Source organism: Uranotaenia lowii, chromosome 3, assembly GCF_029784155.1.
Source record: "Uranotaenia lowii strain MFRU-FL chromosome 3, ASM2978415v1, whole genome shotgun sequence".
NCBI classification, from domain to species: Eukaryota; Metazoa; Arthropoda; class Insecta; order Diptera; family Culicidae; genus Uranotaenia; species Uranotaenia lowii.
The window spans coordinates 261,036,656-261,047,761 of record NC_073693.1 but is presented as its reverse complement, the minus strand read 5'-3'; the positions used below and the strand labels follow the sequence as shown (position 1 = coordinate 261,047,761).

The 11,106-nt window shown below is 34.7% G+C and overlaps 1 protein-coding gene and 1 long non-coding RNA gene across 2 annotated transcripts; both read right to left on the bottom strand.

The window, feature by feature from the left end:
* Window positions 1–309: 309 nt before the first annotated feature.
* Window positions 310–781, bottom strand: LOC129758131 (uncharacterized). The gene is made up of 2 exons (XR_008739898.1): window positions 629–781; window positions 310–569 (listed from the first exon to the last, which is right to left on the bottom strand). It is a non-coding gene; the product is annotated as an uncharacterized LOC129758131 (long non-coding RNA).
* A 450-nt stretch (window positions 782–1,231) lies between these two features.
* LOC129758130 (uncharacterized) lies at window positions 1,232–1,999 on the bottom strand. Its single transcript, XM_055755583.1, has 3 exons — window positions 1,827–1,999; window positions 1,513–1,742; window positions 1,232–1,438 (listed from the first exon to the last, which is right to left on the bottom strand). Exons 1-3 carry the CDS (start codon window positions 1,990–1,992, stop codon window positions 1,433–1,435), a joined length of 402 nt encoding a protein of 133 aa, XP_055611558.1. The 5' UTR covers window positions 1,993–1,999; the 3' UTR covers window positions 1,232–1,432.
* Between the last annotated feature and the right edge of the window lie 9,107 nt (window positions 2,000–11,106).

Below are 11,106 nucleotides of genomic sequence, written 5' to 3'. Positions count from 1 at the left end.
GCCGGAATTTAGCAAAATTTTGCTCAAATTTGACCAGCTAAAAATTTAGCAATCAAATTAGCAAATTTTTTTAACTTAAATTTTAGCAAAATTGTAAAATTGTGTCTGGGATAAATTTTACTCATTTTATAGCAAATAAAAAATGGTCGTTTGCTAAAATTTGAGCACATTTTTTATTTTTATTTATTACTAGAATTATAGTAAATTTATTTATTTATTAAGTCAAACTATGTAGATCAAATTCCAATCTATCCGTTGGGTTTCTTTTGAATTATTGTTGGATTGTGATATTTATTTATAAGAGATCGGTAGATTTGTGTTAATTTATTTAAAATTAACCTCGCATTATTGTTCATCGTGTCCGACTTCAAAACTTGAACAAAACATTGCTGCTTCTATCGGTCATAATACGAGGTGCTTGTCTGGGATTTCGTTGTAGTATTTGCAATACTCGGTGCGATCAATTACATCTCTGACCATTGCCTCGGGAAATCGGAATATTTGTCTGCCGACCTGAGCGCCCAACTGATGTGTAACGCAGCCTTTGTGCGTGGGATTGCTTTCAATTTCTAAAATTAAAATCAATGATAATGAACAATTTCTTTTTTAAGTCGAGCAAGATACTTACTTTTACCGGAAAGCACGATATAGTGTAATCCGGAGTTGATGAAAAGCTGCCATCGGACTAGTGAGCACGGAAAGATATACCGCCAGCTCCAGTGTCTTTTGGGTTGAGTAATTAGAATTTATCACTGCATCGAACTCTATTGATGCTCTTTGGGATGCATCATATTTAAGAGATGGCTGTAAAATGTTTGAGACTTTATAAAATTGGCTCCCTACGAAACTTTAAAATAAGATTTTAATTTTTCAACTTTAAATCATATGCAATTTTTTAATTTCAACATTTCGAAAATAACTCTGATTAAGACATTCATTTATTTTGTTAACATGAAAATACGCAAAAATCATTAATCAAAGAGATTCCAAATGAAGTCAAAATAAGAATCGTTTCACGACTTTCAATCAACGTATTTTATGAAAACTGCCTAAGTCATAATAGTATTTGTTCTTAAATCAAAACAGAAATGCTTTTCAAAGCTGAAGATGATAAACATTTATTAGCATTATTTTTTTAAATAGTTTATTGACGCTTTAATCTAAGATTTAACGAAATTTGTTAATTTTAATTTAATTTACTATTAGAAATCACGCCTAGTGGGTTTAACTTTCAGATCACGTTTTTCAAAAATAAGTATCTGGAATTGTTTAAACAGCAATCGCCGTCTATCATTTCCTAATTTCACTTACCCGGTTTAATCATCTGGAAGTGATTATGGTAATCTGTCATTTCTTTGATGACCATCGTTATCTGCAGAGCATTTTGGTAGTATTTTCTTATACTGTCCAGGAAATCGAATTTTACACGATTTCATATCTGAAAAACAATATTTTATGTTGTTTTGTGATCACATGACAAATAATCTCGTTTTTTTATTTAAATGCACTTACCAGGAAAAAATCAACAGAATATTTTTCACTTTTCCTTTTGTCATGCCGAATTCCTCTTCGTCGCTCAAGTTTCTGATCTGTCGGATCAGCGGGCACTGCTGGTTGGCCTGGTTGGTTTAACAACTTATGCAGATGCAGTGGTTGTGGAACCAGAGCGAACAGGATCAGCTTTACCCTCACCTTGATACCCGCTGGGACACGGAACATATCGGATCCGACAACACAAAAAGCTGAAAAGATTAGAAAGGAACCGGAATTGAAAAATTAGAAATGCTTTTCTTGTGTCAATTTACGAACTGTTGATGTGAACTTACCAGGAAACATCGGCAGAATATGTACGCCTCTTGCCATGTCGACCACTACTTGCAATATGCAGTTCCTGTGTAAACAGGTGCCCCAAACGAAGTAACTGTTGTCCTCCCGGTAGCAAGCAAACCGGACAGTTATACAGTCAATCAATCGGTGGTAAACCGAACGCATCGGAATCGAAACCAATAACACCTGGCACAGATTCGAAGGGAATTGAAAAAAAAAAATTAAACTTTTTCCACGCACCGCACCGAAACCGCGACCGAACGTAAAATTTGAAGATAGAAAACAAAACATCAAACGTGCACGGTTTGTTCACAGACTAATAGTTTGAGTCTACACACAAAATTTTCGAGGCTCCACTTAGCAAAAATATTGGGTTACTTTCGATTAGCAATAAGGGTTGTTTTACTTACGCGATAGCAAAATTGTTATTTTGCTTGATTTAGGTAAAAACGCAGCCTAGTTAGCCGCTTCGTTCGAAAAGCAGCCGCCGTCTTCGAGAAAAAAAAGTTCGACGCGAATCAGTGCGGTTGAGTAAATTAGATGCTGGTGGAACCTGCGGAGACTGGGCTGACAATAACGACGGAATGGAAGCCCGGTCAACATTGCTGCATGTGATGGACAATTGGATGCGGAAATGGTGGATAAATTTACATCGGGAGCGGACAGGTAAGAGCAGATTTGGCCAATGGAAAGTTCGGTTTTAAATTTGAAAAATTCTTTGTTTTCTTTCTACAGGTTGCTGCTGCCGGCGATAACAGACAGCATTGCCATCAGGATGATCGACAAGAAGGAATCCAATCTGGACGCATCGGTTTTCCGCTTGGCGGTTGGTCAGCTACCGCGGTCAAGTGCGGTTTTGTTTTTTAGTGAAGAAAGTGTTTATTGAAGTTAAAAAAAAAGGTGTCAAATAAATTAAGTGAAAAAATTTGGTATTCTATTTTATAAACAGACATTTCCCCTGAATTTCCTGGAAAAATGAAAATTTCAAATCCAATAGGATCTTTTCTACCGGTTTTTGCTAAAAAAGTGAGCAAAATTGCGGCGGCTAAATTTTTCTCTCGTTTGCTAAAATTCGAGTTAAAAAAATTTGCTAAAATGATTGCTAAGTTTCTAGCTGGTCAAATTTGAGCAAAATTTTGCTAATTTCTGGCCTCGAAAATTTTGTGTGTATGCTATACAAGAATGCTAAAACTAGTAGCAAATGGGTACTTTTTACTCAAGTTTAGCAAAATTCACGACGAAATGCGAAATTGCTAACTCAAAAGTAAAAAAATATTTTTGCTAACGGAAAGTAACAGCGAATTTTTGCTAAGTAGAGCCCCGAAAGTTTTGTGTGTATGCTCAACCTCTAGGAAAATATTGTACAGTCTTTCAGGCTGAGGTATATGCTATTATGTATGGAGTGCAAATTGCACTTCAAAAGAAGATTATGTTCAGAACAATTTATTTCTGTTCAGATAGCCAAGCAGCTATCAAATCACTCAGTGCTTCCAGTTCTAGATCAAAACTGGTAATCGCATGCCGGAAAGCAATCGAAGAACTTGCTGAAGGCAATGGATTAAACCTTCTATGGGTACCCGGACATAAGGGAATTTTTGGAAACGAATGCGCCGACGAACTCGCTAGAGCTGGGTCGGAAAAGGAATTTTACGGACCAGAGCCGGCTGTCCCAATATCACCATGTTGGTTCAGAAACCAAATTCAAACTTGGTCCTCTAACCAGCATGAACGATACTGGGAAGAGTTGGACACTTGTCGTCAAACTAAATTATTTTTAGAAAAACCATCTCCAATCATATCGAGTTACTTATTAACTTTAAATAAATCTCATTGCAGCATCTTGATCAGAGCACTCTCCGGTCATTGTAAACTCAACTATCACATGCACAACATTCAGCGTGCTGAATCTCCAGTATGTGGTAGTTGTGAATCAGATGTGGAAGATCCCTTCCATCTTATATGTAACTGTCCCTCATTTGCCAGACTACGTTTTCGTACTCTGGGATCTCACGCTTTAAGCGAATCTGAGTTTAAGAAATTAAACTTAAAAAACATTCTATCATTCCTTACCGAATGTAGAAAAGAGCTTTAATGCTAATAATCCCTAGTGGAAAGGCTTTATGCCATCTTAAATAGATTGAATTTATTTCTTCCTTTTATAGGTTTTTCAGGTTTCTCAGGTAAATGATGAAATCTTGGATAAAAAAAAAGGCTAGGCACAATTTTCCCGTATGTTTGGATAACGTGCCGCTATTAAGCCTACCCCCATTCTGATACCTGATACCTGATCATCACAGTCCTGGTTCTGGAGCCTACTGCACCAGCTTCGTGCAATCGTAAATTTTCTTAAAAAAAAATTATTATCAAAACAATTTGAAATAGGGGGAAGTCGTCTATGGCCGGACATCGCCTATGGCCGGACAACATAGATTTTTCGAAAACATAATATCCTAATAATGTTCTAACACCATGAAAATAAAGTAAATAGTAGCCTGATATGGTGTTAGAAATATGGTAATCCAATGTGAAAAGGTTAACCAATGATAGGCATCTAAAGCTTTTGGCTAGTAGTACGGAGAGGATTGCCTACACTTTGCATTTGTATTGTAGTCAGTTTTTTCGGCTTGTAAAATTTGAACTGCACATGAACGACATCGTTGATTGGTTATCTGTCGACTACAGTAGGTATAAGATAACAAAACGGAAGTTCAAACGAAATATAAGGAAAATTAAAAAAAATGCGATTTGTCTATGACCGGACACCAAATCGTTGTTTATTACCGGACATGAAAATATTCAAAATTATAGATGATTTCAACTTGAAACTTTCATTTTTTCATCTCTATAGCACCCTCAAATGGTAAGCAGAAGATTCAATAACGAAACTATTTTGGTCCTCTGAGAAATTTTAATTTTTGCTGTCAATTTTGTCAATTTTTCTCTAGTTTTTTCGAAACAAATGTTTTATTCAGGTTTGTCAAAAAACCTTTTATGACTGGCTTCAAAGAACGTTCAGTATAAGAAAACACATTCTTACTAGACCTGCGCAAGTGATTTCAGTCACTTTGCTACGTTTTTGTGCCATTGGTGACAACTTAGGTGAAGTAATTCGTAGTGTCCGGCCATAGACAACACTTTTGGAAATGAGTAAAAACTAACATGAAATGATTTCTCTTACCACATGTTGTAAATCTATTTTTTTCTTATATAGTCAAGTGATCACAATATTGATACTCTTCAAATCAGTAGAGGAACCAATAATTACAAAAACCTATTTTTGGAGTTATTGCTTAAAAACCTTAAGTGTCCGGTAGTAGACAACTTCCCCCTACTTAGTACTGCAGTAAATACTCTATAGTGTTTCTTTTCCCAACAAGTCAAATTTAAGAGTTCCTGTTTAGATAGGTAGGTAGGGGAGAATGGGGATACTAGAGAATGGGGAAATCTAGTAAAATCCGAAGATGACAGGTCCGTTAACTTTTTTTTTTGCCATATTAGTTCGTATTTTACAGTTTGTAAGTATCAGACAAAGAGAATTCCAAAAGTTGACAAACTTACTACCCTAGAGTAATTGCATACTTTATGGCGAAATTTTCTGGTTTTCAAATAAATACAGTATTTTTAGTCCTTTTTAACCGATAATTACTGGATAAACATTAGTTAGTGGACAAACATTAGTAATTTCATGATAACCAATAATCGCGATCCATTCAGAAGAAAAATATATCATTTTGGACTCTAGGGATCATCTATACCCATCCCGATCAGGAGAGCATATCAAAATAATAACTCAAACGTATCTCACCAAGATATTTACATCTGATTCAGTTATAATTGAGTACTCAAAATTTTTGATTTTAAGTTTCTCCAATATGAATTATATCTTATTCTGATTGACAGACATGAATGGGGTTGAGCTCATTTTCAATGATAAATATTTTTTTCGGATTGTCCTTAAATAAAATGATTATATCTTATTTTGATATACAAACAACTTTTTCTGAAACACGGACATCGAAGTCAACGGCCCAAACCGTACTTTAATGAGTTTCGCTCAAAAGATTCTTGAAATAGAATCCAAATTTCAGGAAACCATAAATGGAACATGGTTTCAGCAAATAATGTGGGTTATTGACATTCCCAGGGCTAGAAGTTGGTCACTTTTTAGTAACTTTGTCACTTTTTTCAGGCTGGTCACTCAGAAGTTACTTTTTTTTAAATTTGGTCCCTAAAGTCACTATTTTGTATATAATTTCCTTACAACTGAGCTTATTTTTTTTTAAACTTTCTCTACTCATTATTAAAAACTGTATATTGTTTCACGACAAGTGGTATATCAAAGCATTAGTTTATTATTAGGTTATTCGTTTATTATTTGTTTGGCGGGTTCCTTTTCTTTCCTTTCGAGTCCTGTGGGAATTTACACGACCTAAATTGAGAGAATGGCTCAGATTCAGTAAGGAAGATTATTGTTTTGTTTTGCTTTGATATATCGCTTACACTTAAACATTATATGGATGACAATTGTTTTTTGTTAATTTGTGACACTTTACCAAAGTTTTGGCATTCGTGTCAAGAAAAAATATTTCCTAAAGAGACACTATTACAACATGTTTAACCAAGATTTGAAGTGTAATGACTTTAAAAGCTTGAATTTGTTAAAAATAATTCTCAACCTTATTTTTAAAAAATCAATCAAAATCTGTACAGTGAACTTAATCACATGGCAGGAAACATTTCATGCTTTCAATGCTCTTGGTTGTATTAAATGAAAGGTAAACTTGTGAAAAGTGACTCAATTGAAACGAAAATATCAGATGTTTCATTTCTAAGTTCCCTTATTTCTAGACATATTCGAATTATTTGAAAGATTGGTAGATCAGTAATTTTTGTTACCTTTTTAGAGGCAGGTTTACTGAAATACTTTTTACAATATTCCAATAGGTGTTACTTAGATGGATACAATATTTCTGAGGTGTTTCTTTGATCTGTTAATTTTTTAAAGAAATTGTCGTGTTAAATCATTTATGAATATTTTTTTTTTAATTCCTTGCTTTTTGAACATCAATTTTTTTCTAGTAAATCTTTCTAATGATTGATAATCATGCAATAAAGTCTGCAGTGAATCTCTTAGGAAATGTTCCATTTTTGTAAGTAAATTCTCTTTGAGTAAGTTTTAAATTTGAAAAATTATGTTCTATCTTGAAGATTAGTCTCGTAGAATTATTTAGCCTTTTTGTGTGATTATCATCTTAAGTCAATTTTTTTTCTAAGCTTCTTTAAGTCATTGTCAATCTTCTGTCAACATTTTGTCCTTTATCTTTTTTCAAACCTCTATCATTGATATGTCACTTTTTCATGAGGACTAACTAACTTTAACTAACTTTTTCATGAGGACCTCAATTTTTTTAATTTCACGACTCTTTAATGAAATGAAATTTCTATAAATGTAAATCTTAACTCAATTTCAAGTAAATTCTTTAAACTTTTTGTTAAACATGTGATGGTTTTTTATTTGCATTTGTAGATCTCTCACATGTAACAATATTGTTGAAAAATTTGGTTTCTGTAAATTTATTTCGAACTGTTAACTTTTTTCAATATAATTTTAGACTTTTTCAACTGTTTTAGTGACATTGAAAAAACTCTGATGGTGTACACAATAGAATGAATTTTCAAAATTTGTGGGTTTTTTTCAAAGAAAATGGATAAACTCGAAGTTTTTGTCGGGCTTAGTTGTCCTAGTCTTTACAGTACGATCCTCCCATCGTTTCTTTAGAACTTTAGGATTCTGCGGTCGCTATTCTTAAATTATCTAAGCTCATTTAAAATGTTCCTTTTTTGTCCAACATATTGCTTTTCTACAAGTAAGGCCAAAAGCCTTCCAAAAAACGTTTTTCAATTATCAGAATTGTCTTTAAAGTTGTTTGTTTTAGTTTTTAATGTCATTTTTTAGTTGGTTTTCGCCTTGATCTGGTCACTAATTTTACCCTAATTTCACTTCAAAGTAACTATTTTGCCCTACTTTTTTACCGCATGGGCGCTTCTAGCCCTGCATTCCACTAGAAAATTTTCTCGAAGCATGCATATCTAGATAAGTTATAATTCTGATAGGTTTTGTTCTGCCTAATATCAAACTATGCTATCTGAACGAGATATAATCTTGATCGGAGCATATCAAATACTGATATAATTTAGCTATGACTGTATAGATTTTCTGATATAATTTGAGATATTTTAACATCCTACGAGTACTGAATTATAACTCATTTAGATAGAAAATAAATTAGTATCAAAATATCTCATCTTGATATAATTTTGTTTTCCCCTCCTGATCGGGATAACATACATTTTGGAAAACTTTTTCGTTAAAAAAAATTGAGAGTTTAATGAAGTTCACATTATACTCTAACGATTGACGCATTGGAATAAATATTTTTATTATAATTTTTTCATGTGAACATTTTAAAGTGATAAAAATCTTCAAATCACATTTTTTTTAAATTTTTTAATAACTCGAGAAAATAAAATTGTTTAGATTGGTTGAGATAACAGCATTGTTGTTTTGTTCTATTTCGAACATTTTTTCTAGAACATTTGATATTTGTAAAACATTCCTGTTTCGAGATATAAGGAGTCAAGTTTCACCAGGGATCAAGTATCCGCACTCTCTGCTATAGTTTAAAAAGTCCGTAAACCTAGTGTTAAGAGATTAAGTCATGAAGAAAAAAAACATTTCAAATGTTAAAGGGTGATACGGTCAAAATTTGGTCAATATCAACTTGACGTATTTCTTTCAATTTTGCATTTAAAAAACCTGAACACCCCTCATTCTGAAGGTGTGTGTGTGTGTGTAGAATGTTGCTCCTATTTTGATTTTGGAATTCAATCCTCAGTTGTCAAAATGCCGTCCAAGGAAGAAGAGCAGCGTATCAAAATTTTGCTCGCGCATCGTGAAAATCCGAGCTACTCGCACGCAAAGCTGGCAAATTCGCTAAAAGTTGCCAAATCAACCGTTATAAATGTAATTAAAGTGTTTGGGGAACGTTTGTCGACAGCCAGGAATTCTGGATCTGGGGGAAATCGAAAACCGGAAGCCGCGGAGACGACAAAGAGAGTTGCCGGTAGTTTCAAGCGAAACTCTAACCTCTCTCTCTGAGATGCCGCAAATAAGCTGGGTGTATCGTCTACAACCGTGCATCGAGCCAAAAAACGAGCCGGACTATCGACTTACAAGAAAGTAGTGACTCCAAATCGCGATGATAAACAAAATACGACGGCCAAAGCGCGATCCCGGAGGCTGTACACGACGATGCTTACGAAGTTTGACTGCGTGGTAATGGACGACAAAACCTACGTCAAAGCCGACTACAAGCAGCTTCCAGGACAGTTTTATACGGCGAAAGGAAGGGGAAAGGTAACAGATATTTGCAAGCACATGAAACAAAGTTCGTGAAGAAATATCTGGTTTGGCAAGCCATCTGTACCTGTGGCTTGAAAAGCAGCATTTTCATAGCTTCCGGGACTGCCAACCAAGAAATTTACGTGAAAGAATGTTTGAATAAACGTCTGCTGCCTTTCCTGAAGAAACACGGTTGTTCCGTACTGTTTTGGCCGGATTTGGCATCTTGCCATCACGGTAAAAAGGTCATGGAGTGATTCGCCGCCAACAACGTGCAGGTGGTTCCCAAGGACAAGAACCCTCCCAACACGCCAGAGCTCCGCCCAATTGAGAAATACTGGACTATTGTCGCGGAACCTAAAGAAGACCAAAAAAACTGCTAAGGACGAGCAGCAGTTCAAGGCAAACTGGCTTGCTGCGACGAAGAAGGTGGACAAGCCCAGCAAACATTTTTGTAGGTATATTTCTCAATAAACTTTGCTATACGTTTCATATACATTATAAAATCATCTTATATAACTCGAAAAAACAGCATTTACGTATTAAAGTGGAGGCAATATACATACATATTTTTAAATTCTGGCTTAAGCGATAAGAGTTGCAAAAATTGGACGATATACAACACCTTTTACCGCACATCCTGACAGTATGCGAGAGAGCGCAAGTTTTGCTCTCAATGCATGCAAACTGTTGCCAACGACAATATTTGCTGCTTCTCTCATTGGCCAGTTTATCCAAATGGACCCTCTGATTTTTAGAAATCTGGTTGCACTGCTTATCGCAAAGAGAACAACAAGGTTGTTTTCTCATTTGAATCTCGCACGCGGGAGACGAATTTGCAAACATGGCGGACTTTTGTCATATACGAGTCGGTAGACTTTAACTAACCATTTTTACGATCATTTACTTGGTTTGGTAGGAATTACGATTCGCATTAACATTGTTAACGAGTTGAACTGACATTTCTAATGCGATGTTATGTTTGCTGGGAGGTGGCTGTACAAAATCTGATGGCAGGGGTTAAGCGTTAGGCCCGGCAATTCGGATTTGGAAAAGCGGAAGCCTAACTGAATATTTTTCCTGAATTTTATACTAATTAAACTTGAAAAAAAAATTAATTTGATTTTTTAAATAAACGATTTTACCGATTTACACGCGTTTTCCCTTATCCAAATTTTGACCGCATCACCCTGTAAATGTGAATCTCTTTTATGTGCTTATCACTTACAGCTCAATGGGATTTTCTTGTTTTTAAGGCAATCTGTTAATAGTGACCAAGTTGAAATCTTACAAAAATTACACCAGTTATATTTGTGACAACAAGTAAAATTCTTCGTATTTTTTCTTGTATTAACACAAGTGTAAAGTGCCTTCAGTATCGTAACAACCTTTTGTGGAAGTAAATGGCCATTCAGAAATAGATAGGGGAGAATGGGGTAACGTGGGTCATGGGGAAACGTAGGCCATTCTAAATATCTCAGCTGTGTGTTGAGATAAAAATCTCAATTTAACTGTCATCGTTGTCTCTTTGCGTAAACATGTTTTTCTATATGTTGTCTACTTATGTTCGCATCATATGCTTCTTTTATTTAACTAGCCTAGAAAAATGTACTTACTTAATTAAAAAAGCACCCGCAAATTACATCCATGGGAGGACTAAAGTACATAACAAAAATATGCTCATACGCTTATGATCTTAGTTTTGTCATGTTCTTTCACGTGGAAAAGGAATTTTTGATGAAACATAAATAAGTCACACAAACGCAACCATTTTACAAATCATAGCTTGTGGGGTATTTTGGGCCACCTATATTTTGGTGTTTTTATACACGTTCAGAACTTAAAATACGTTTTTCTAATCTGCAAAGTTTTCTTAT

Excerpts from the sequence above, each read along its gene's own strand:
- LOC129758130 (XM_055755583.1), bottom strand. The coding sequence starts at position 1,992 with ATGCGTTCGGTTTACCACCGATTGATTGACTGTATAACTGTCCGGTTT. Across the intron at positions 1,743-1,826 it reads TATTCTGCCGATGTTTCCTG|CTTTTTGTGTTGTCGGATCC; the intron begins GTAAGTTCACAT and ends TAATCTTTTCAG.